The 26,343-nt window shown below is 58.5% G+C and overlaps 1 protein-coding gene across 3 annotated transcripts; it reads left to right on the top strand.

The window, feature by feature from the left end:
• Positions 1–607: 607 nt before the first annotated feature.
• On the top strand, positions 608–26,343 carry SRL (sarcalumenin). Of its 3 annotated transcripts, XM_027654976.1 has the most exons (7): positions 651–728; positions 11,178–11,276; positions 12,235–12,330; positions 15,791–15,826; positions 20,474–20,590; positions 21,268–21,501; positions 22,671–26,343. In XM_027654976.1, exons 1-7 carry the CDS (start codon positions 668–670, stop codon positions 23,480–23,482), a joined length of 1,455 nt encoding a protein of 484 aa, XP_027510777.1. In that variant the 5' UTR covers positions 651–667; the 3' UTR covers positions 23,483–26,343. The 3 variants fall into 3 exon arrangements, with proteins under 3 accessions (XP_027510778.1, XP_027510777.1, XP_027510776.1); XM_027654977.1 differs by lacking the exon at positions 15,791–15,826 and having other exon boundaries at positions 608–728; XM_027654975.1 differs by lacking the exons at positions 651–728; positions 15,791–15,826 and adding an exon at positions 8,711–9,381.

Raw genomic sequence — 26,343 nt, 5'->3', positions numbered from 1 at the left:
CTTTGGGGACAGCACTGGGTGGCTTTTCCCTACAAGTGAGGGTGCCAGGAGCTGGTGACCCCGTGCCTCTGGCTGTGGGGAGGGGACAGTGCCCACCGTGCCACGCTGCCAGCACAGTGCCAGTGACAGTGGGGGCACTGTCAGGGTGGAAGGGACATGCCTTGCCTATGGGGTGTGTGGCATCGGGTTGTGACCTGTGGTGCCTTGAGGGGACATCAAATCAGCCCAGGACGAGGTGCTTGGGGACACCCCCCTTCGGGGACACTGCAGTGCTCTGCTGCTCAGCACTTCCCCTCCATAAAATCCTACTCCAGCCCAAAAGGGGCTGCGGGAGCTGAGGCAGCCCAAGGAGCTCCACTACACCACGCCAGCAGGACACCGTGACAGGGACAGTGACCCCACATGGGCAGTGCCACCCCAGGGACCCCACGCCAGGAGGTGTCCTGTGCCATCGCATCCCCGACACGAGCCATTCCCAGCGCTGCAGTCCTGCCACTGTGCCCCATCCCCGTCCCTGTCCCCATTCCCAGGGCCCCTGGGAGCGGAAGAACGGCGGCGGCAGCATCTGTGCGGGCAGCTGCCTGCCCTGCCTGCCCTGCCTGCCCTGCCCCGCGCCGACGCCGTATAAATAGAGGCAGCGAGCGTCAGGGAGCTCCTGGCAGCCACCATGAAGGGTCTCAACCTGCTCTGCTGCTGCGTGGCCTCGCTCCTGCTCCTCAGCACCGCAGGTACGGCCACACACCGGCCTGGGGGGGCTCCTGGGGGCTGGGAGCACCCGTGGGGTGCCCGTGGGGCTGTCGAGCTGGCAAGGGCTATGGGGTCCCCACAAAGCTGCTGGTGCCCTTGGGGCTGTGGATACCCCACGGGGCTGTGGGTACCTCTGAGGCTCTGGGTGCCCGTGGGGTTATGGGGTCCCCATGGGGCTGTGGGTGCCCTTGGAGCTGTGGGGACCCCATGGGGCTTTGGGGAACCCATGGGGTTGTGGGTGCCAGCAGGGCTGTGAGGTCCTCATAGGGCTGTGGGCACCCCATGGGGCTGAGGGTCCCTGCAGGGCTGTGGGTGCCTGTGGGGCTATAGGGTCCCCATGGGGCTGTTGGTGCCTGTGGGGCTGTGGGGATCCCATGGGGCTGTGGGTCCCAATGGGACTGTGAATTCCTGCAGGACTATGGGGTCCTCACAGGGCTGTGGGTCCCCATAGGGATGCTGGATCCCATGGGGCTGTGGGTCTATGAGGCTGCAGGTGTCCATGGGGCTGGGGGTCCCCAAGGAGGCTGTGGGGTCCCCACAGGGCTGCAGGTGCCTGTGTGGGGCTGTGGGTGTCCTGCAGGGTTGCAGGTACCTGTGGGGCTGCAGGTGCAGGTAGAACTGTGGGTGCCTGTGGGGTTGAGGGTGCAGATGAGGCTCTGGGGTGCCTGGTGAGCCCAGCCTGTCCCCAAGGGCTGGGAGCAGGGCAGGGCAGGGCAGCAGGGGTACAGCCGGCTGGACTCCCTGGGAGCTCTGCCAGGGCTGCAGAGTCACCCCAAAACGTGCTGGAGGGCCAGGGACAGGAGGGGATGGCGAGGGGTGCAGACTGGGGTCCCTCCTATGGAGTCAGGGTGGGCGCACGGGCTGTGCTGCTGCTACCATGCCCTGGGGGCAAGTGTCACCTGTGGGTGCCGTGGTGGCTTGATTTTGGACCGTGAGGACTTGGGGGGGCTGCCAGGGCGCTGGGGATCTCTGATGACCCCGGACCCCCTTCCCCGGGCTGTCCCATCCCCGCTCAGCACCCCGATCCGCGGCCGGGTGTCCCTGGGGCCGCGTGGTGGGGCGGCATCGCCGGTACCCTTGCTTGCCCTTGAGTTAATTTGGGCTGGTTCTCTGCCTGGCCGGGCTCCGGCGGCCGCGCAGCCGGGAGAGGGGGGCGGCTATGTATGGAAACAGCCGTGTAAGGGGACACTGCGCTCCCCGCAGCCCCCCCGGCCGCCGCCCCCCCGCCCCGCGCCGCCGCAGCCCCGCGCTCGAGCACCCGCAGCTGCCGCCTTCCAGCACCCGGCACCCCCCGCCCCGCCGAGTTCTGGCCTTTTAAGGGCATCTTGGGCCATTCTTGGGAATGAATGGGCTTGGGGGCCAGTGACACACCCCGACAGTGCTGGGGTGACCTCCATGGGGCCATTGGTCAGGCCTGTGGGTGGGGGTTGGAAAGGACCTCTATGGGCATAGCTGGTGGTCGGTGCCACCTCTGGCTGGGCTGGTGGCCCTGTGGGACATCTGGGGGCTGTCACCATGGTGGGTGACCACCAGCCCAGGTCTTGGTTGTGCTGAGGCTGGCATGGAGGCTGGCATGGCCCTCTCAAAGGAGGCCCCTGGGGTCCCTAAGGGGTGGCTGAAGCCCCTCAAGTCCCCACACTTGGCATCTCCTGCTTCTTGAGGGGTCCCATAATTTATTCTGATCCTGTAGATTTGGGAAAAAACTGTAAGCAGTGGCACCTGCCCATGGGGACTGGTGGTATCTGCAGGATGAGTTTTGTTTTTCCTTTGGTGCCAAGCCAGGCTCTTGGACCCAGCTCCTTTGGGGTGCAGGAAGTGGCTTGTGGGGGATGTTTCTTCTGTTTCTGGGCCATGTCTTTCCATTCAACCCCTGTTTGGTGAAGAGAAGGGTGTGGGAGTCCAATGGGGAACCAAGGCCTTCATTGAGGCATCATGGCAAGGTGTGGTCCTCGGGATTTAGTGATGCCTGGGGCCGCTGGGACCCTGTCACCATTCCCAGAGGCCAGGTGTGGGAACTGCTCTGTGCCTGTGCTCCTACAGTCCCAGTCAAAATGACCATATGACCAGCCCATATGACCAGGGCTGGCAAAGCTCCCCAGTGTGGCCAGAAGCCCCAGCAGGGACCAGCACCCACTGCAGGGCTGGGTGGTGGCTCGTGCTGAGGGCACTCACCCACTGCTCCATCCACTCTTGCCTCCAGGAAGGTCTCCTCCTCCTGCACTCACACCTCAGGCAGAGCTCGGCCATCCCAGGCCAGGTGACCCCTGTGGCCACCGGGATGCTGGCAGGGCAGTGCCCAGACACCACGCTTGGCAGCTTTGCCCTGGCGAGCCTTTGGCCCCACAACCAGCATAGATTTGAGTGGGATGGCAATGCCATCACCACCTTCAAGCTGGGAGAGGGACTGGGGAAAGCCCTGGCATGATGGTGTCCTCCTGCAAGGCACTGTGGGGCTGGCACAGGCAGCAAGCATGGGCCATCACCCTGGGAGTCCTCATCCTGCCTCAGCCTCATCAGCCGGGTCACCTCGGGATGAGCTCCATCACCACGTCCTCATGGCATCTTGGGCTGTTCCCCATCACTCAGGACATGTCACCTTGGGGTATACACCTTCTCATGGAATGTGTCACCTTGGGGTGTCCTCCACCATCTGGAATGTGTCACTTCACAGTGGGCTCCACCTCCCAGGACAGAACATCTTGGGAGTGGGACTGTGGGACCCAGGCACAGTACCCATGGAGACCCCCCACCCTGACCATCCCAGGCCAATGCTGCCCATGATAACCAGCATCCCCAGAGGTGTCCCAGTGACACCCCAGTGGACTCACTCCACTCCCCAGCATTGGCACAGCCATGGACACCACTGCCGTTGGGTGGCTGCAGTGAGACAAGGGGCTTGGGGTGCATTAGGCACCCATGGATTTTGGGTGCTTGTGCCACCTGCATCCCTGTCACACCCTGGTGGCACACCTGGAGGAGACCCTGGTCCCTGTGAGTGCCCCATCTCACTCCCAATCTGTTGGTTGAACAAACCAAAGCAGATGTTGGGCAGGTTGGCTGTGCTGGGACACTGTCTCCATCAGCCACTTTTGACTCAGCTGAGCAAGAAGGCCAGGACACCTCACCTGTGCATGGCCTTGATGGCACAGGGACACCAGCAGGTCTCTGTGAGGTGGCACTGGTCTGGGAGGGCCGTGTTGTGCCCAGGGAAAACACTCCTTCCATGTTCCCACCATGTCCCACTCACCGACCCAGGGCGTCAAAACCCCAGCCCGGCAGCAGGTCGGGGTGACCAGATCACTCATGGAATTGCCTGTTCCCTGGGCTCTGCAGGAATAGCAGGGCTCTGCTGGGCTATTTTCAGCCCACGGGGACATTTCCCTTGTAAGTGATAGCTGGAGGAAGCCGTGAGCCTGTGTGCCAGTGGGGGCTGCCGGAGGGGCCGGGGAGGCTCCGGGCGGGCACCCCGAGCCAGGATGGGGCATTGGCAGTGCCAGCACAGCCCTGGTGCCAGCCAGGCACGTGGGTCAGCCCTCCCCACACATGGGGCATGCCATGGGACAGGGCTCAGAGCTGTGTGACCCTGCCCCTGTGCTGGAGTCCCCCTTGCTGCCGGGTCAGACCCCCAGGGCTGGGTATCCCTGCTTGGCTCCTCCAGGCAGTGTCTGCCCAGACATTTCCATGGATTTGAGAATCCTTTGGGAAAATGGGTCATCATGCATTAGAATCCAATTTGGCAAGTCCAAGGGCTGCCCAGGTGACCAAGAATGCTTGGGATGACCCAAAGAGGTATGGGGAGCCTCCCTTCACTGAGGAAGGCTTGCTCTGAGTGCATGGAGCGTGTTCCTCACGGGACACTCCTGGAATGGGTTGGTGAAGCCTCCCATGGTTGGAGGCCAGGGGACAGGCCCAGTGTGACAACTTGGAAGTCCCTCCTCCAGCCCCAGCCGTGCCACAGCATGTCCCTCAGGTCCCTCAGCATTTCCCTGGGCTGCAGACCCTGCAAGGGTTGATGTTCCTCGATGTACAACGTGACATCTGCCTGTGCCGAAATACCTGATGCTTCCGGGCTGTCTTCTCACCGACAGACCCAGATCTCCTCGGCCAGGAAGCAGCGGGTGCTTCATCTCCCACCTCCCTCATCTTCCTCTCTTCTGCAAGTCAGGGGTTCAGGGTTCCTTCCAGATCTTTAGGGTGGGGAGACTGGAATAAACACCCCGCAGCATTGACTCCCCATTTTCGTCTCCGTATTTAGAAAGCTTCAAGCCTGGTTTTAATCCCTTTGGTAGATCCTGGTGAGGTTTTTTTACCATTTTCTAATCAAAATATTGTGCGGTTCTATCCAACTCTTCATAGAAATCAAATCAACTTATAACTTTTTTCGACTAAACTTAAAATCTCCTGCACAGATGAAGCCGATTAGTCCGACAAAGCTGTTTCCTAGACCTCTCTCTGCATTGAAAAAAATGGAATATATTTGCTTTATGCTGGTGATTTGGGATCATGAAGACTCTGGGATGTGATGATGTGTCTGGGCATCCTGGTTTTTGAGGTGCACAAGGGTTTTCTGTCCTCTTGGCTGCTTGAGCCCTTGTGGGACACTTTCCTCTGAAGGTGTTGGCCTGGCTGGCTCCAAACTGGTGCTGGGCCACAAGCCAGAGGAGCACCAGGGGTTCAATCCCAAATAGAAACCATGGGGACATCACAGAGCCCAGCGGGCAAGGACATCATCATGAAATGGGGTCTTGTGGAAAAGGGGGGGGATCTGCAGCAGTTCCAGGTGGAAAATCTCAGGAAGTCCCAGACTTTGTGCCCTGTCATTCTCCATGAGGTTTCAAAGAGCTTTGTCAGAACAAAGGCAGGGATGGACAGTGCAAGGTCCCCCCAGGATCCCACAGGGAGGATGTGGGGAGTACAGGACTAGCAGGAGCCAGTGGATAATACCCCAGGGCTGCAGGGGCTGGGATCCAGGCAGGGGAAGGGGGCGTGTGAAAAGCCATTCCCTGCCATCACTGGCCCCACACTCGAGGCTCTGATTTCTGCTGGAGGGGGAGAGTGTCCCTCCAGGGCCACCTGTGCCCATCAGTCCCTCCTCACTGTCCTCCTGGAGGATCCGTTTCAGCACCAGGTCTGTGCCGTTCTGTACATCCCCGTGCAGGGATGGAGGGGACTCCGTGATGTTCAGCCTCCAGCAGCCATCCCTATCCTTCCCTCATGGGCTTTTCCCGGGTGCAAACAAGCTGTGGCACCCTGTGGCACGCAGAGTCCCATTGTGAGCTCTCCATCCCTGCTGTCACTGCCGGGAAAAGGGTCCCCAGGCAGCTGACAGTCCCCCAGGACGAGACTGGGGGTGGCAGGGGCAGTGCAGGACAAGGATCCTCTGGGAGGTCAGGTCCCTGAGGGGAGCAGGGCGAGGGCTCCTCTCCTATGCCACCCATCTGCTTGGCACAATGCAAGGTGTGAACACAGGGAGCCCCGGTGTCACTTTACACCGTGGCTGCCCCCTCCCGGAGCCCACGGGGGCCTCCAGGGGCGGACGTCACCCTTGGCTGACAGCAGGGTGAGGGGCCGGGGCCAGCGGCCGAGGGGGCTGGGGCTTCACCACTGCCCCTCCTGATCCCCACGTACAGTTGCTGTTGCCCTATTTTTAGCCCCTGGCGGGTGCACGGAGGGTGTTAAGCCCGTAACCTTCGGCCCATTTCACGCTCGTTGCCCGGCCATCTGCAGGTCAGCACAACTCACCCCACCAGGGACTGGGAGACCATGTAGGGGAAACAGGAGGGAGAAGGAGGTGCAGAGGGGACAGGGACTTTGTGTAAGACATTGAAGGTCACAGGACAAAAAGCCCGTGCCCGGCACACTGGCAGGAACATCCCCGTCAGAGCGCCTGGGGGATATTTCCCTTTCCCTGCAAGGGATGGCTGGGTGGGCACTGGGGTTGCAGTTGCACCTGGCCATGGTGGGTGATGGCTCCTCTGGGTCAGAGGAGACACACAGACCCCAGACAAACCCCTCAGGACATTCAGGGTCTCCTCCACCTGGTCCTGCCCCCCTTCTCCATTTTGACCATCACTCCTCTTCCCACCCTCCAGGTCTGCAGCTATTTTGGGCCCAAGCTCACAATATCCCCATTCCCATCAGATTAGAGGACCCTCCAGTGACCCAGGCTGGTTCCCAGACCACCAGGGCCAGGCAGGGGCATGTTGGCCCTCAGCCACCCAGGGTTTTGCAGGTCAAACCTAAGATGTTCCCCTTCAAGCAGCACCTGCAGGGTCCCATGGGAAGGTGCTGCCTGAAAGACAAGGGCAGGAGGGAGGAGGGTGGGAGCTGCCCACCACCCATCTCCCTTCCATCTGGGAGCTGAACTGGGAGCCCAGATGCACCTGCAGGTCATGTGCCAGCAAAGCAGAGGGAGGTCAGTGAGGGCAGGGACAGGGTGACCCACGCATCCGGTCTGGGCACGGTGAGGAGCCGTGGTGGCAGCGGCGGCTCCGTCGTGCCAGGGAGCCGAGAGCTGCTGGGAATGCGGGCAGGCTGGGGGCAGCCTGTCCTTCCCAGTGCCCGCTGCTGGCATGGCACGAGCCTCCCAGTGCGACCCGATCCCAGATAACAGCCCCACAGGCACAATGGGGATGCAACCACCCACCCAGCATCCCAGCCAGGACAAACTGGGGCTGAGTGCTCTGGGGCTGGCACCGTGCTGCTCCCAGCCCTGAGCCTCCCGTACTCAGCCACCGTGCCCCAGCTTTGCTGAGGTCCTGCTGATGCTCCACTGGACACTGTCCCACGGCTCCTGCACGGAGCTGGAGCAGAGGGCTGCCTGTGCCCAGCACTGCCCGCTCTCCTCCCGCAGCCTGGGTGGAGATGGTATTTTTTCTTGCTTGGCATCTGCTTGCCAGCTGGTGTACAAAGGAATTACTTTCCTCTGAAATGCTCCCCTGGCACTGGGCGTTTGGGGGGATTATTTAGACTAGCAGCAACTGTTTGTAATGGAGACAGTATAGCCATGATCTTTTATTTTTGGCACCCGTTGACTAATGTTAAATTGCAGTTGGAGCCTATGGAAAATACGGATGGATTCTCCCGGGCCACAGAACAAACTCATTGTGTCCCCGCCAGTGGCACGGCAAGGCAGATGCTTTCCTAGTGAAGGGACACTCACAATAAATAGCTCCTGAGCCCTGCAGCCAGGGTCAGTCCCTGCCTGTAGAAAGGCAGGACCCCGTGCTGGGAAGCCCCTTGTGCCAGGAATCTCCTTCCTCCTCCTCCCTCTCACCCTGCCACTCACCATGGCTGGTGTGATGCTCTCCCGAGTCAGGGCTGGGGAAGGACCCTTTTAACCTGCCAAGTGCCCACAGCCCCCGTCAGAATTGTTATTTTTACTGCTTTCCCCTGTGTTTTTTTAGGGTTGCTTTGCCACCTTCCTGCAGTGCTTTGTGGTGGGTGGCAGCCCCAGCCAGCACAGCCACAGAGCTCCCTGCCAGCTCGGCTTTGCGCCCCACAAACACATCTTTGCACCCAACCTCTTGCGACGGGGACAGAAAATTGAGCTGGGACTAGAGAAGGTTTGGGGATGAGTTTAAACCTCTTGGTAACAGCCACGACTCCTCCCTCAGGGCCCCCCGTGCTGGCGGGGGTCGGTGGGTGCCCCAGTAGCCGCGTGCCGGCGCGGGTGAGACTGACCGAGCTGTTCTCATCGTTTAGAGCCGCGCACCCCCGGCACGGACCACGGTGCTGCTGAAAGCCCCCTGCCAGCCACAGAGCCCCGGCTGGAGGAGAAGGTGGCTGATGGCAGCCCTGAGGAGGAGCAAGACAGTGGCACTGCCAACGCCTCCTTGCCCGGCGCCGCTGAGGAGGGACGTGGAGAGGGGGAGGAAGAACCGGCGCGGAGCCTGAGCAGGGGCCTGGGGACAGGGGACAGCCGGACAGAGGAGACCACCGAGGAGAAGGGCCAGGAAGGACAGAGCCCAGGGGAGGATGCCATGGCAGCGCATCATGGAGGGATCCATGGGTCTGGCACACAAGTTGCCAACCATGCCCGGGAAGATGAGGAGCCCGGCACAGAGAAAGGAGGCTCTGAGGAGCAAGGGCAGCCTGGGGAAGAGGAAACAGAGGAGCCAAGAGGAGCATCTGCTCTGGAGGGGGGAGAAGAAGGGGATGAGCAGAGCTCGGATGAAGATGATGAGCAAGGAGAGTCTGACAAAGGTCAACACAGGGCGTCTGAGGAAGATGGAGGCAAGGGAGAGTCTGAGGAGGAAGGAGACTCTAAGGAGGAGAAAGAATCTGAGGAAGATGGTGAGAGGTCAGAGAATGAAAGTGAAGAGGGTGACAAGGAAGCAGCCAGCACTTCCGACAAAGAGAGCCATGGCAAACCAGCAGCTGCTGGCACGGGAGAAGCCAGGGATGGCCCTGCCAGCTGCCATCACCCACCCTGTGGGGATGAAGCAGAAGACCCGCCAGCAGCAGATCCACCAGCAGCAGCAGAAGATCCTCCAGCAGCAGTGGAAGATCCACCAGCAAAAGAAGACCCCCCAGCAGTGGCAGAAGACCCCCCTGCAGACAATCCCCCACTGGCAGAAGCAGAGGTCCCCATCACCCCCCCAGCCACTGCCGAGCCCCAGCACAGCCAGATAGGTTGGAATCTTTTCTTGTGGTTGTGCTCTAGCGGCGAGAGTGACCTACCATCAACCCTGGTGGAGCTGAGCTTGGCACATTAAACCTCGCCTAGTGCATGGCCCTGTCCTAACGCTTGTGCTTCCCCACCTGCCCCTAACACAGCCGTGGGCAGCCAGGGTGCAGCAGGAGCCCGCAGGTGCCCATCGTGCAGGCGCTCGGCACAGCAGTACCAAAACTGGCTGATGTTCCCCTCGCTCCACTTTAAGGCCATGATGTCTTCTCAGGGATGTGGACATGGATAAGATTTTTAAGCCCCAGGCCCCTTCCAGCACCCACAGACATCTTAAAGGCTCTTTATTCTCCACCTGCAGAGTCCTCCGGACCCTCAGCTCGGTGCAGGGGCAGGATGCTCCCGGGATGGTGGGTCTCTTCTCCACCAGCTCTTGGCTCATAGGGAAGGTGTGAGGAGCTAATCCAGGCCAATGAGTTATCAATGCACTGGCCCCGCTCGATCAGTGAAAGGCTAACTAAGGAAAAGGGACACCCCCCACCATGATTTCCTAGAAATACTTGTAGACTTTGGCCCACAGGTTGGGCAGCGACCTTCGGACCCAGCTGAGTCTTTTTTTCTCTTTTGTCTGCTAACGTGCCAGCTCAAAAAACCTCCCATTTTTCCCAAAAGGCAAGCCCAGTTTGGTCTCTGTGGCTTCACTTGTCAAGTCAAAAGGTCTTCCTCAGCCCAATGCTCTGTAGATGCTCAACACAGTCCCATGGCTTGGTGGTGCCCCCCTTGGCCCTGGTGTCCCCAGACCCGTCCCCAAACGCCCACTACAGCCCAGCCCAGTTCCCTTTACTGAAAAGCTCTTGGAGGCTCTTGGTGTGCCAGCACCTCCACGGTGAGGACACCTCTGTCTCCAGGTTTTTGGGACACTGGGGTGCCTTCCCTGGATGGAGGCAGCTGCCTCATGCTCCCCACATCTGGGATGGAGCCACAAGGCACAGGGCACCACGCAGAGGGCTCCGGGGTGATACGGAGGCAGAGTTGGGAGAACTGGGAGGGAATGGCCCTGCTGGCAAAGGCGAGGCAGCCAGGACGTGTCAGGCTGGGCTGTCCCCCAGGAGTCAGAGCCAGCCCCAGCCTCGTGAATCCCGGCTCAACGTGTAGTTTTGGGGGGGAATGGGCAAAGAGAGATTTCAGCGTAGAGTCTTGCACTCAAGGCTGAGCCCCCGGCGGAAGCGCCGGGGCCCCGTCGGGCAGCAGCTGCCACGCGCTCGTTCCGCGTCCCAACCCTGGGAGTACCTCCCAGGCACGTCCTTCGCATTCCCCGGGAGCAGCCGGCCCCTCCTCGGAGCCAAGCAGTTGCCCACGATGCTTCCCCCAGCAGGCACAGCCCTGGCAGCCTCCAGGAGCCCGTGCAGCAGGGAAGGCACGGGCCATGCCGAGGGTGACAGCGGCTGCTGCGGTGCACGGCGCGCCCGCGGGCTCGGGGTGTGTGTGCTCCCCACTCCCGCGGGCTCGGGGTGTGTGTGCTCCCCACGCCACCGGCTCGGGGTGTGTGTGTTCCCCATGCCGTGGGCTCAGGGTGTGTGTGCGCTCCCCACGCCGTGGGCTCGGGGTGCGTGTGCTCCCCACGCCGCGGGCTCGGGGGGTGTGTGCTCCCCACTCCCGTGGGCTCGGGGGGGGGTGTGCTCCCCACTCCCGTGGGCTCGGGGGGTGTGTGCTCCCCATGCCCTCTCCCCGGCGGTCGCTTGCGTGAGCTGCTGTGTGCGTTCTCCCCTCCAGCACTAACAGGTCTCTTGCTTTTCTCCTCCAGAAGAGGTTGAAGATGCCAGCGAGCCGACCAAGCGCGACCGGTCCCACTTGGAGAACACCCTCAAGCTGAACGAGGAAAAACCTGCCGATGATGTCTCAGGTGAGGGAGCCATGCACACCCTGCTCCTTCAGCCCACACCATCCCTGCAGGACAGGCTCCTCACCACCCTGCACTAAGAGCATGGAGGGGATTTTCCTTCCCTAGGGTGTTTTGATTTTAACCTTCCTTCTTCCAGGTCCAGTAATGCCACATCTTCAATAACTGCCCTTTGGCTCCTCTTGGGTTAGCGTATTTTTAGGTGTTTTAAAGACAGCCTCATGGGTGTACAAGAATTAGGAGGCTGGAAGATGCAGTTGGCGAATCAGACACATCTCTGCCCAGAGAAACCTGGGGCAGCTCATAAAAAAGGGCTGGGATTTTTATTCCAATTATTTTTGGGGTTTTGCTACTCTAAGGATTTCTTCTGCAGGCCCCGTGAGTGGTCTGGGCTGGTAAGACAGTGATAAGAGATACCGTAGAAAAAGGTCTTCCTTCTTTTTCCAGTGAGCAGTTTAAGGGCCATGCCAGGGAGCCCTGGCATGTTGGTGGAGGGGTTTTTGGGATCGTGGGTGTTGAGTGCTAAAGAGCACTTAGGAGGGATGTTCCTTCCATCAGCTGCTGGCAGCAGATGGGGACAGTGCCCAGTAGGAAACATTAGCAGGCATCAAAATTGTAGAATCTTAAAATGATTTGGGTTGGGAGAGACCTTAAAGAGCATCCTGTTCCAAACCCTTGCCATGGGCAGAGATACCTTTCACTAGCCCAGGTTGCTCCAAGGCCTGTCCATCCTGGCCTTGGACACTTCCAGGGATGGGGCAGCCACAGCTTCTCTGGGCAAAATGTGTGACTGGGATCAGTTTGGCCAAGATTTCAGCTGTGAGCCAAGTCTTTTGATCCACAGCTGAGCCACCCTCAGGACCTGCAAGGAATGTCCCTCCTGCAGGGAATGCCTCAGGGAGGGACTCCCCCTGGGCCGTGGGGTTTACCTTTCACCTGCCCATGTGTTTTTCCCCCCCAGGAGTACTGCAGCGGCTGAGGAAGATCTACCACTCCTCCATCAAGCCCCTGGAGCACTCCTACAGATACAACGAGCTGAGGCAGCACGAGATCACAGGTAATGCCACGGGCACTGGGGTCTCCAGCACCACCAGGTCCCTGGGATGCAGATAACAGCGCAGAGAGCAGATCATGGAAAGCCTCGGATAGTGTGTCTTCCTTTGCAGCTTCCCAAGAAGTCCATGCACAATCTGGGCTTAGAGGCCATGCCCTAGTGAACCCAGTGGCAGGGTTTCCTGCATCTGCCTTAGCCTGTCTGCTGTCAGGGCCATCTGTGTGGGCTGAGCATTGAGCCCTGCCTGTTCTGGGTCCCCCACCTGCTCAACATCAATGCCCTGTCCCCCTGCCAAGCAGAGATCACGGCCCAATGAAACAGCCTTGGCAAGGAAGCTCAGGACCTCTCAAGGCTGGGGATGAGCCTTCTGGGGGTGGCTGGAGCTGGCATCCTTCCTGATGGGTACAGGATGCAGCCATATGGGCACAGTGTCCCTCAAGCTCCACAGCCTTCACTCATCCTGAGTGCTGGAGTTTCCACCCCTTGGCAATCTCAGGCACGTTGGATGGGTGAGCAGGTCCCTGTGGCTCCTGTGGCTGAGCCCAGCCACACATGTGTCCCTCCAGAAGAGAAAACCCTGCCCCAAGATGCTCACAAGGTATAAAAAGCTCTTGTGACTACAGGCAGCCCCACTTTCCAAGCACAGAGGGCTCAATCCTAAATCTGAGGTCCCTGTTCACTGGGGTAGCTCTCCTATGAACCCCTACCCTGTCCTGAGCCAAGGCCAGATGTCCTCTGATCATCCAGGGGATGCTGGAATCCCTGCTGCTGGTGACCCAGGGCTTCATGACCACATCCACCCCCTGTCAAGGTCCTCAAGCTGTCCTCCATGTCCTGCAGCTCTGTCTGCATCCCCAGCTTTCCAGGCCCAACCACCTGAAGCCACACCCTCTGTCCTGGTGAGGCAGGACCAGGGTACACCCTCCCCACAGATCTGCCTTTTACAGCTGGACTTACTCCACCAGTACAGAGGTCCTACATTCAGCTGGACAAACCCCTGGGATACATCCCTGTAGGGCAGAACCCCTGTTTTCCAAGCATCCTTGCTGCAGCTCCTAAACCTGGGTCAGACATTCCATAAACAGGCTTGAACACCTCCATACCCAGCCAGCCCATCTCCAGTATGGAGCCAGCTCTACAGGGCTGTAGAGTCCTCACCACCAGCCCAGATCCTGCCCCCTCAAGACACAGAGCATGCTGGACATCACCCACCACCCACCCATGGGATTCTGGAAGGAGTGGGTCTCATAGAACAGGAGCTGTGGTTTCACCTGCCTTGCTCCATGCTGGTGCCAGTGGCTGGGGACCACGATTCACTTGCCAAGTGGGAGAGTAACTGAGGGTCACAGCAACACGTCCTGCTGCAGCCTGACTGTCACCCCACAGCTGCTGGATTGTCCCCTGGCACAGCCAGCACAGCACTGCCACATGTCTGGGAAAGGAGCACCAGGAACACAGGGCTGGCATCCCAGCAAGCACCCCCACAGCCTGCTCCTGTCTCCATCTTGGAGCTCACTGGTCCAGCAACATCCCAAACTCCTCTCCAAGGTGCTCTGGTTCCTGTTGGTGGCATTTGCTGTCAACTCAACCTGGGACACAGTTTAGGAGGATGATTGGGGTTACAGGGGTAGCTGGTGGGCTCTAACCCTCACTTTGCTGTTCACAGCCAGAGGACACAGCCTCCAGCCTCAGTTCCAGCCCTCAGGACATCCAACCCTGCCCTTCATCCATCCCATGCCCAAGCAGCCACCTCCCTGCTCCCTTTCGGGGAGGAAGCAGTCATTTCTTGGGTTCCTGCTGCCTTTCTCCCTCTCAGTTCCTGAGGAAACAACCACTAACCTTTGTGTTCTCCCAGCCCCTCTCAAACCCAGCTCTCGAGCAGGACTCACCTCAGACAGCAGGTCCTGGTGTGCCTCACAGCCTCACCTCAATGCTCCGTGGTCTGTTCCACCTCACCATGAGGAACAGCCACCCTTTGGGCTGACAGTTCTCGGGTCAGCTCCCAGCACACACCCCTGTGCCCTTCACGGCACCCTCATGGTGCAGATGCCGCCCCAGTGCTGCCTCAGGGCAGGGCACAGGGATGCTGCCTTGCCTGCAGTCCTTGGCTCAGCTGTGAGACAACCTCCCCCCCAAAATATTTCAGCGGCCACCAAACTCCTTGAAGGGTCTCTGACAGCTCAGCCATACCCTGGCATGCACAACCCCATCCTGGAAACCTCCAGCTCAGCAGTTTGCCTTTCATACCCACGGATCCAGCTTGTCCCAGTCCCTCATTAGCAGTGTAATTAGAGAAACCTGCACATTAGTTACAGGGTTGGCCCAGGGAGCCCTCTTGACCTTGCAGGGCAGGTGAGGACGCCCTGGGAGCCCTCTCAGCCCTTCCTCTGCATGGTGCCCCTGTCCCGAGCAGGTTCATTCTGTCACTGGTGTCCCTGCAGGGTGGGAGGTGCCTCCACCCCTGTGCCCACCCATAGGAGGGGGGAGGCTGGAGGTTGCAGAGCTGCTGGCTCAGCTGGCTGGGAAGAGTGGGACAGCTGGGAGAGCAGCAAGGCAGGACTGTCACGGAATATGTGTGACCTTTGGAGCTGTAAGCCAATATAGAGGGGTGCCATCGCAGGCACCCTCGCCCCTCCATTACACAGCAGCCTTCCATTTTGTCTCCCTTCCCATCGGCTCTGTTCACAGCAGTGTAATCCAAGGAGCCCCTCTGCTCCCCACAACATGTGAAAACACTCATGGAATTGAGTGTCACCTGTCCTGAGGGAGTTGTGACTGTCACCATCAATTCTGAATTGTCAGGGTCCATCCCAGAGAGCTCCCACACACCCTCTGCTTAAGCCTGGCAGATGCCATCTCCTTCTCCCTGCCTGCCACCCTCCCGCCTCTCCGCTCAGTCATCCCACGTGGATGCAGGCACGCTCCAGCTGGGTCCAACTGTGTGCTTGGAGGGACTGTCCCTAGCTGAGGGCCAGGGAATCTCCCAGTCCGGCAAAGGGAAGCTTGCTGTGAGGTCATGCCAGGTTGTGGTGCATGCTGGTGGACCTAATTACTGATATGTGCTAATTAGCAAGTGTCCCCCTGTAAGGAATGACCTCCCAGTTGCCATCACCAGCCGGGGGGTGGGGTACAGATGACCCCAGGACACTTGCCAGGCTGGTGGCTGTCCTAGCCCTGGCTGGCTGGGCTCTGTGTGCTCGGTGAACCCCTCTGGGGAAGGCAATAACCCTCTGAGCAGCACAGGGTTGGGGTGCAGGACACCCCGAGCCACATCCCCGTCGTGCAGGAAGATGAGTTCAGCGCTTACTCTGGGAGCTGCAGGTCGCTCACAGGCTGTAACTCCATCTCTCCTGCTGGGAATGTGGCCGTCAGCTCCCTCCTTGTCCTGGGCCAGACCCAGGCTGCTGCCTCCCTCCTCGGACTCACATTTCCTTTTCTCTCTCCCCGTGTCCCCTGCTAACAGCTTACCCCGGACGCACCCTGGGCTCCTCGGCCACAGGTTGGTATCGCTGCCTGTTCCCTGCATGCTGCCGGCGCTGCCTCAGCTCCCGCTGCCTCCGGCTTCCCCAGGCAGCTGTCTCAGCACAGCCACGCTTCCCTGGCACCCAGGGCAGACCCAGCACCCACCATGCCGTGGCACCCACTGGGGCTGGTGTTCCCAGCCCTTCCAGAGCCTGGTACCTGTGTCGCTGCACTTATCCCAGCCTGACTCCACGTCCCAACAGCCCCCTCCTTCCTGAAATTCCCACCTCACCCAGGCCCTTTCCCTCTTGGGTGTATTCCTCTGTATATTCCTCGGCCATGGCAGTTTGTGGTGGTCCAATGGGAATGGCTGAGGGAGCTGGTGTTGTTCAGCCTGGAGAAAAGGAGGCTCAGGGGGGACCTTCTCGCTCTCTGCAACTCCCTGACAGGAGGGGAGAGCCAGGTGGGGGTCGGGCTCTGCTCCCGGGGAACAAGAGACAGAAAAAGAAGAAATGGCCTCAAGCTGTGCCAGGGGAGGTTTAGGTTGGATATCTGGGAAAATTTCTTCACTGGAAGGGTGGTCAGGCACTGGCACAGGCTGCCCAGGGCAGAGGTGGAGTCCCCATCCCCGGAGAGATTTAAAAGCCATGTGGATGTGGAACTTGGGGACATGGTTTAGTGGTGGCCTTGGCAGTGCTGGGGTAGTAGTTGGATTTGGTAATCCTAGAGGTCTTTTCCAAACTAAACAATTCCATGATTCTATGTGTTGGACCTATAGGTTGATCTCTCATCCATTGTATAACTGGAGGAGCCCAGCCAGTAGCCCACACTATAGTGGGGACCTCTTCCCACCCTTCATCTTCCTGCACACAGAAACTTTCATGAGTGTCCACCCTTGATCCCTCCTGGCTGCAGTTTAAGCTGCAGCTGTCCCAGTAACTCGGGCTGGCCCCTGCCTGGTGGCCTCAGCCCCCCTGAGCTGGCTCCTCTCCTTGCCTATCCTGCTCTGGGTGTGCTGGAGAAGCAGGAGATGGGAGACTGTCCAAGAAATGCCAGCCAACACCCAGCCCTTCCCCGGGTTCCTGCTGAGATACAAGCAGGGGAATCCCATCTTCTGCCCTCCTGTCCTGCCCCATGGCCACACTTGCCAGACCCTGCTGAACTGGGCTCCTTTGGACATGGATACAGCTCTGGCAGAGCCCTGCCAGGGCCTGGAGAGCCTCTGGCTCCCTGTTGTGCCAGTGTGCCAGCAGCAGAGAGGGCTGTAGGTATTTATAGCATATTCTGATAGCTGCCTTATCTGTGTCTCTGGTTCGGGCACTTGCAGGTTGCCTGGGTGGGTGTGGGCACAGGGGGGGCACGGTGTGGAGGAGGCACAGGCCATCTGCAGCCACACTGGCTCATCCCTCCATCTGTGGGCACATGTGTCTTGAAGATACTCATGGATTTTGAAGCTTTGGGAGTGAGCTGGCCAGCCCTCCAAGGGCTGCTGGATCTGTGCCATGGGCAGGGTGGCTGGTGGTGTTTGTGGTTCAAGGATGGGGTGGCAGGGTGGGTGATGCTGGGAGAGTCTCTCCAGGTGTTTCAGCCTTCCTGGGTGGTTTGAGAACAGAGAAGACCTTTGTGTCTGTGGCTCAGTCTCAACCAGGAGAGGAAGGAGGTTTTGCCAGGTCCTCTGCTTTGCCCAGAATCCTCAGGACAGACTTGCACGTGGGGGATGAGCTGGCACCAGGCCCTTCTGCTGGGCTTGAGGACAAGGAGAGGGAACACCTGGCCCAGTGTTAATCACAGAATCATGGAATGGCTTAGGTTGGAAGGGACCTTAAAGATATCTCCTTCCACCCCCTGCCATGGGCAGGGACACCTTCCACTAGCCCAGGTTGCTCCAAGTCCTGTCCAACCTGGCCTTGGACACTTCCAGGGATCCAGGGGCAACCACAGCTTCTCTGGGCAACCTGTGCCAGGGCCTCACCACCCTCACAGCCCAGAATTCCTTCCCAATATCCCATCTAACCTTGCCCTGTGTCAGTGGGAAGCCATTCCTCCTTGTCCTCTCACTCCAGGCCCTTGTCCCCAGTCCCTCTCCAGCTCTCCTGGAGCCCCTTTAGTCACTGGAAGGGGCTCTAAGGTCTCCCCAGAGCCATCTATTCTCCTGCCCCAGAGCAGCAATGCTCCTAACAAAGAGCAGCCTGGCATTGCCACAGGGAAAAACCTCCCAGAAGGCCACTGCTCTAGGAAAGAAAAACTACTTGGGCAGGCAAATTGGAATTGCAATTTTCTGCAACCCCCAGAGCTGAGCAGCCCAAGCAGACACAGGCTCTGCGGGGGGATGAGCTGGAGGCTCGTCTGAGCTTGAGCTGGGAGCGAGCAGCCACAGGGTGGCTGGAGAGAGCCGCCGTGCTGGAGCTGCCGCCGTCCCAGCCCAGCCTCCGGCGAGCTCTGGCTCTTTTCCGCTGTCCAGACCATCAAGGTGACCCAAATTGCTGCTGACAGACACGGCACGGGGACATAGCAGGGACAGATGCCAGGCCAACACCCTCCCGGGTGGGAGATGCTCCCTGCTCTCGCAGACTCTGGGCAGCAGCAGGAGAATCCACACATGGCCCCATGTCCTGGGAGCTGCTGCGCTCCCTGCAGAGCTGCAAGGACCCAGTGCCTGGCACTGCCCACACGGCCCATGGGGGTAGAGGTGGGCTCCACAAGCTATGGGTGACCTGGCAGAGGGGATGCCCTTGGCAGAGGGGTGGACGTGCAGGGAGCCGGAGCTCACGGGTGCCCACGTTCACACAGCCACACCTGGCCAGGGACTTGTTATGAAAGAGCACACGGGGACCCACCCCAAACCTCTGGCACAACATCACAGGGGAATAATAATAATACGAACAACCATCTGAAACCCGATTACAGCTGGCAAGCAGGCAGAGCAGCGGCGACAGAGAGGCAAAGGAATGATTAATAATGAAAGTCTGAGGTTTCAACATTTGGTTTGGTCCTGTGTGAGATGACAAGGTTGGATCCCTGTGGCTTGCAGGCAGGGAGCAGGCAGCAGAAAAGGTCATCCATCCCCTGCTTTGGAGGAGCTGCCCTGCTTTGGGGTGGAGGGCTGAGCTGCATGGATGCAGCAGTGCCCTGTGGAGAGATGTCCCCAGCCCATTCCCTTGCCTGGTGGTGCCATGGTGGCTCTGCAATGGGCAGGAGGGCAGGAGGAGACTGGAACACTCTGCCCAGCTCCTGTGCCCATGGTCAGATGGGTTCAGTGTGGAGCTGCCATGCAGTGCCCTCCAGTGCCCTCGGGGCAGGAGCTCAGCACCACAGGGACTTCGTGGCTTCCCCCACACTGAAGATGGATCCCTGGCTCTATGGAAAGCTGCTGGCTCCTGTGTGGGCAGCAGCCATGGAGGAGCAGGGTCTCTCAGCTACCTCAGGGAAAATAGCTCTGCCTTAGGTGTAGGGATGAAGAGAAGGTGTCGAGGGCAGCACAGCTCAAGGGCATCTCCTTGCCTTGGGTCACAGTGGAAGGCTCAGCTCTGGTTGAGACAGCAGCTCCCAGCCCCTCTGGTGTCCTCCAGCCCATCGTCTGGCTGGAGTCCTGCTGGCAGCAATGGGACGGACCCTCTCCCATCCTGAGTGTAGGATGGGGTTGGTTCCCACCAATGGGAACTCACTCACCCAGTTTTTACTTCCATTCCTGGCCTGATTTGGACCTGAGCCGACCATCAGTCTCCTGGCTATCCTGGGCACAGCTCGGGGGCTGGCACAGGCCGAGGCCTCCTCCGGCTCTGCTGACTGCCTGCTCGGTGTCCTGGGGGCTGGGGGTTGAGCAGTGTGGGCACGGGCTGATTGCAAGAGTCCCATTTGAGCAGGGATTGCTCCTGGGGAAGGCACTGGCTGTGTGTGTCCAGGGACCTCTGTGCTCCTGGACACATGGCATGAGGACAGGTCTTTGTGGGTGCATCACCAGGCTCCTGGGGAAAACTGCTGGACTTGAAGAGCGTGGGATAGGGACTATAATTCACTCTCCTCCTGTCTTTCCCCCAAGCCCAAAGTGGGGCTGTTTGCCCGGCCTGCCCTCCCTACACCCAGCTGGAGCCTCACACCCGGCTCACACCCAGTGTGACCTCCTGTTTGGCCAGAGGGTTGGGAGCCACGGCCCGGGGGCAGATCCCTGTGAGGATACGGAAGAAAGGCTTGCAGGCAGCTGACACCGGGCTTGCACCGCGCTTACCGAGCCCCGAAGCTCCTGAAACCACAGCAGCTCCCTCTGCACGAGGTGCTCTCCCGGCTCAGGCATGGCCTCCTCCTCCTCGGCACGGCCCGTGCTTTGCGGCAGCTGCCTTCGAACAACACCCCCGCCCCGCAGCCAGCCCCGGACTCACCCCGGCTAAACCAGGACTGAACCGAGACGAGGTTTAAAAGACCTTCCAGTCCTCCGCAGTAGAAGGGCCAAACCTCGGGGAACGCCAGGCAGCGAGGTGGGCTCTGCCGCAGAGCACGGGGACGTCCCGGGGCCGGCGCTGGGCAGTGCCTTGGCTGGTGAATGGCTGGTGGCCCCCGAGGGCCCGCTGTTGCCCCGGCAGCACCACCGCGCTGCTCGGATGGGATGCTCGTTACAGCCGGGAGTTAATCGCACGGCGGCGGCCGCTATTGTTCCTTCACTTCCTCTTGTTATTTCCCCTCTCCGCAGATGGGGAGATCACTTCCAAGCCTATGGTGCTATTCCTGGGACCGTGGAGCGTCGGCAAATCCTCCATGATAAACTACCTCCTGGGGCTGGACAACACTCCCTACCAGCTGTACACAGGTACCACGCTCACTGCTCTGCATTTCCACACCTTGTGGCCAACAATTCCCAGCCACGTGCCTTTGATCCCCCCTGTTACAGCAGGGAGGTTGGGATCTGTTCCATCCCACCTGGCTGCGGTGCCATGTGGAGGGAGAGGTTCCCCATCGCAGCCCAAGGCCTGTCCCACTCCCCAGGCTGGAGGAAGGTGTCTCTCCCACAACATCCTCATCCTGCAGCGCAGGGATGAGGCTCCCAACCCCTACAGCAGCGATCACACCACAAAGGCAACTTGCCTTTTTCTTCCCCCCATCTCTCCTCACATGGAGCCAGATAATTCACCCTCCCAGGAGAAAAGTCATTCCCCTCCTCCCTGCTCTCACAGCCGAGAGCAGATGCCCATGGTCACCTCAGCACCAAGGTAATAAGACTCCTGGGAGGTGGTTCCCCAGGGCACCTTATGCAGTCAGGCCACTTCCAGAGCAACCAGCCCCCACAGAAAACAGAAAAGCCCCACTGGTATTTTCCCAAGAAGCTTGGGTAGGAATTTCACAGCCCTGCTACTTGTCCTGCCCCATCTCTTGGAAAGCACACAACGCTCCTGCTGCTCATGATGCCCCCAGTCTCAGGCCAGCCTTGCTGTGTCCATAACCTGGCACGGATCTCACACCTCTGCTGCTCCTCTTGTTGTTGCACAGGGGCAGAACCCACCACCTCTGAGTTCACTGTCATCATGCACGGCCCCAAGCTGAAGACCATCGAGGGCATCGTGATGGCTGCTGACAGCGCCCGATCCTTCTCGCCCCTGGAGAAGTTTGGGCAGAACTTCTTGGAGAAGCTGATAGGGATCGAGGTGCCCCACAAACTACTGGAGCGAGTCACCTTTGTGGACACCCCGGGCATCATCGAAAACCGCAAGCAGCAAGAGCGAGGTGGGGGTTCACTGGGCTCATCTGGGAGACCCCAGAAAAGATGCCATAATGATCTGAGGTGACAAAGGTGGCTGAAGCACAATAGGGAAGAGCCCTGGGCCACAAAAGGGGTCTTGCACTGGAGGGAATGATGATGTTTGTATGCTCGTGGCTACGGCAGCAGCAGTTCAGACCTGGGGAACATACCTAGAGCAGACATTTCTGCTGTTATTTCCTGAGAACTCCTTGGGCTGCTGATTGTCCACCTCAGCTCACCGGTTAATGCCCTGTTTGTCACCCCTGGAGCCAGGCTTGGCCAATGGCTGGTGCTCCAGTGGAGCCCAGAGAAGCAGCAGTCTGTTCCCAGAGTACCTGGGGTGCCAGGACAGATCAGCAGTGCTCCTTGACCTGGATATCTGCAATGATGTGGCTGATGAGCGTGTCCAGAGAAGGGAACAGAGCTGGGGAAGGGGCTGGAGCACAGGTCTGATGAGGAGCAGCTGGTGGAGCTGGGGGGGTTCAACCTGGAGAAAAGGAGGCTCAGGGGGGGACCTTCTTGCTCCGCAGCCCTCTGACAGGAGGGGGGAGCCAGGTGGGGGTCAGGCTCTGCTCCCAGGGAACAAGGGACAGGACAATGGCCTCAAGTTGTGCCAGGGGAGGTTTAGGTTGGCTATTTGGGAAAATTTCTTCACTGAAGGGGTGGTCAGGCACCGGCACAGGCTGCCCAGGGCGGTGGCATAGTTACCACCCTTGCAGGGATTTAAAAGCTATGTGAATGTGGCACTTGGGGACATGGTTTAGTGGTGGCCTTGGCAGCACTGGGGGAATGGCTGGACTTGATGATCTCAGAGAGCTTTTCCAATCTTAAGGATTCTATGATCCTGTGATTCCTGCTCACAGGAGCAGCAGGAACCTGTGGCCTACAGTAGGGAGAAAGGTTTCAAAGGGGAGCTGAAGGAGACAGGTAGTCATAGCCTCAGACATCCAGAGATGGATTTTTACATCTCTGAAGTGTTTTAGCACGTGAGAAACAGTTTCTAGGCTTCAGGGGAAGTCTGCTGTTCCTCACACCCCATCCAACCTGAATGAGGCACAAGGCACGACAGGCTCAAGGTTTATCTATCTCTTGGTGAAGGGACTCACCCTGTGCTGGCCACTACTGCTGGATTTCTCTCTTTCCTCTCCTAAAGGTTACCCGTTCAACGACGTGTGCCAGTGGTTCATTGACAGAGCCGATCTCATCTTCGTTGTCTTTGACCCCACGAAGCTGGACGTGGGCTTGGAGCTGGAGATGCTGTTTCGCCAGCTGAAGGGCCGCGAGTCTCAGATCCGAATCATCTTGAACAAAGCCGACAGCCTGGCCACCCAGGAGCTGATGAGAGTCTACGGCGCCTTATTCTGGAGCCTGGCTCCTCTCATCAACGTCACAGAGCCACCCAGGGTGTACGTTAGCTCCTTCTGGCCCCACGACTACCACCCGGAAACCCACAGAGACCTGTTCCTCAAGGAAGAGATATCGCTCCTGGAGGATCTCAACCAGGTGATTGAGAACAGGATGGAAAACAAGATCGCCTTCATCCGCCAGCACGCCATCCGGGTGCGCATCCACGCCCTCCTGGTCGATCGCTACCTACAGACCTACAAGGACAAAATGACCTTCTTTAGCGATGGAGAACTGGTGTTCAGGGACATTGTGGAAGATCCTGACAGGTACTTTATCTTTAAGTCCATTCTGGCAAAGACCAATGTCAGCAAATTTGACCTCCCCAACCGTGAGGCTTACAAGGACTTCTTTGGCATCAACCCCATCACCAGTTTTAAGCTGCTGTCTCAGCAGTGTTCCTACATGGGAGGGTGTTTCCTGGAGAAGATTGAGAAGGCCATCACCCGCGAACTTCCCGATCTCTTGGGAAGTATCGGCTTGGGGAAGAAGCCCAACGTCCTCTCCTGCGACGTCACTGGCTGTGGTGAAACCCCAAAGAATCGCTACAGGAAACCCTAAGGTGATCCATAACCCAACCGTCCACATGTTCCTACTGGTGAATGAGCTTATGTCTTATCTGTCCAAAAAGCCATGGTTTGTTAACCCTTTGAGTGCCGCGCTGGCAAAGGCTGCCGTACGATGAGGACTTTGAGTCGTTGACCTCGATGGCAGGGGAAGATGGGTGGGCATAAGAAAGAGAATAAAAACTGTGAATTCCTGACATTTTACCTTTGTTCTTTCGAGTAGAAGGCAATGTTTAAGCTGTAAGTATGAGCAATGCACGGGGAGCTAGAACAGCAGCTGCTTTTCCACTGATGCCAAGAGTGCGTGAAGAGGAATTTCAACCTCTGCATCCCCGAAGACATGAGGGAGTGAGCACAAGGGCACGGCGTGAGAGCACAGGGGAGAGCAGTGACACACTAACCCAGGCACCACTGGGAGCCCCGGGACAAAGTGCTGCTCAAGGAAAGAGAGGCCGGGACCCAGCTGTTGTTTTCTCGCACAAACACGCTACAAATCTCGGCAAATATTGATCTTGTTTTTCTTTCCAAGACTTCTGGGTCACCTGGTGAGTTCTCCTTCCATTTAACAGCTGAGTTGATCCTCTGCAGCCTTCACCTGGGTGTTCACCTTAAGGAGGGGCGTTTGCAGGGGTGTTTTTAGCTCCAGACAAGTAGCCATGATGGGATTTGGAAGTCCATGTCAGAGGAGGAAGTGGGTTGGAAAGGAGTAGCCAGCACTTGCTGAGCTGTGCTGGAGGAAGAGTAAGGAGCTGTGAGCAGGGTTTTCTTCCCCTATGTCAGCACAGGAAAGGGCACTTTGTGCCTGTGAGTGTCATTAACTCAAAATCCACGCTGGCAAGTCCTACCTGCGGACCAGCAGGGCTTTGAGGGTGAGGATTTGGCAGTTTGACCTTGTTCAAGTCCATGTTGATGATTTCTCAGTCAGACCCCCATGTTTTTGTGCTCCATAGAGGGAGGCAGGAACGGGGGGTCACTAGCTGTGAAGTCAAAAAGGTCACATCCCTTTTGCCCACCTGCTGCTCTGTCCTCCCCAGGACAGTCCAGGCAGGTTTCTGGGGTTTGTTTTCCAAACTCCTCCCATTTTAGCCATTTGTTGGCTCATTTCTGAGCATCGCTGCTCAGTCCTGAAGGAATATTGCTTTGGAAGCACCCTAGCAGGGTGAGGTTCCCCATGGACAGCTGACCTTGAAACCTGGCCCTCATGGACAGCACAGCTGGCTACTGACCCGAGCCCAAACCAACCAGGAGGTAGATTTTTTTGTCCTGGATGGAGACTGGCACCTTCAAGCCCACCCTGGACCTGCTGAACATCCTTTCTCCTTCCTCCTGCCAAACATCCATGGTGAAACCTCTGGAGCAGAAGGACTTACCTTTGACAGAAACAAGAGGACATGGAGGTGCTGGCTGAGGCAAGAAAAAGGCAAAAGGAATGAAAGAGGGAAAGAGAAAGCTGGGAATGGAAGGCTGTGCTGTGATGGGAAGGGTGTGAAGGGCAGCACCCCACATCTCCACATGTGCAGTGGGATGTGAGCTAAGGCAGGAGAACTGTGGGAGCTCCACATTCCCCATGTGCTGTGAAGAAAAGGTCCCCTTGAGTCCAGGTGAGTTTGGGGGGACGCTGCCCCAGGGACTTCCATGCTGCTTACCTCTGCTTTGAGGTAGGACTTTACATTTGAACTAATGAAGCCAAGATCCAAATCTACATCCAAGCATGGGAAGGGGCACAGCTCAGGCAGAGGGATTTTGCCTGCAGAGGGACTGGAGGTGCAAGGGAAGGCGAGCAGAATGTCAGAGAGAGCAGCAGCCAGAGCAGCCTGGAGAGAAATGATGTGCTCATGAGTCAGTGCATGAGCTCAAAGTGATGTTTCAAATGTGCCCAAGCGCTGCTGCCCCTCCACTGCTGTTCCTTCTTTCTTGTACATGGTCCCATTGCCCATCAGTGTCCCTCTCCATCTCACTGCTCACTCTCTTCCACTTGGCTGGTCTGCATGGTTTTCTCAAGAGGTAATGGAATTGAAACACTGACAGAAACAGGCTAATGCTGCCACTGCTGTTGCACTGTGTGTCACTGTCACACTGAGCAAAGGCCATCAAACATTTCTATTTGCGAGGTTTGTACTACACCATCTCTGTCCTTGTTGCCCTGTCCCCCTAAAGCCCGTGGGGTAGCCAGGGAAAGGCCTCTCACCCCACAAGGAGGATTGATCCTGAAGGCACTGTTGCTCTGTTCTCAGGCTGCTCCCATTGTTCTCCCCATCCTTTCTCTGGTTTCCTTTTCTCTTGCTTTATTTTCCAGCCCTCATCGCCTCTTCTCCTCCCTTCCTCTGCCCTTCGGCACCTGCATGCCCCGTGCAAAGCCCTGTGCCCATGTCTTGGATGTGGCTCCTCTGTGACAGCAAAAACCTTTTTCCGCCTCTGATACGGTGTGCTTGGGTTCTCTTTCTGAATCAGTGGCTTCAGCAGTGGTGGTCTGTTCCCTGCTCCCCACCACGCACGATGACTCTGCTCCGTGCTGGCTCGGGGATATGATACCACTGTGATGCTTCCTCTCCCGTGGCTCCAAGTGGCTGTCAGTCCCAAGAGGATTGCAGTTCCCAGCCCAGCTCTTGCTGAGCTTTCTTGGGAGATCTCTGGGAATGTGGGACTGAAAATGGGGAGCAAGGAGGCCTTTTCATTCTGCTAAGAAACCCCAAGCACCCACAGCACTGGGGCGGTGAGCATCTCACCCAAGAGCACTGCGGGAGGGAGGGAGCTGGAACACAGGCCTGTGTAGATGTCTATGATCATGTGCATTGGGATAAAACTGTCAGCTTGAACATCAGCCTGTCTAATAAAACCTGGTATTTTCCAAACACA

This window comes from Corapipo altera, unplaced genomic scaffold, assembly GCF_003945725.1.
Source record: "Corapipo altera isolate COAL_440 unplaced genomic scaffold, ASM394572v1 98, whole genome shotgun sequence".
Lineage (NCBI taxonomy): Eukaryota > Metazoa > Chordata > Aves > Passeriformes > Pipridae > Corapipo > Corapipo altera.
Note: the sequence above shows the minus strand (reverse complement) of the source record. Positions and strands in the feature narration are given on the sequence as shown.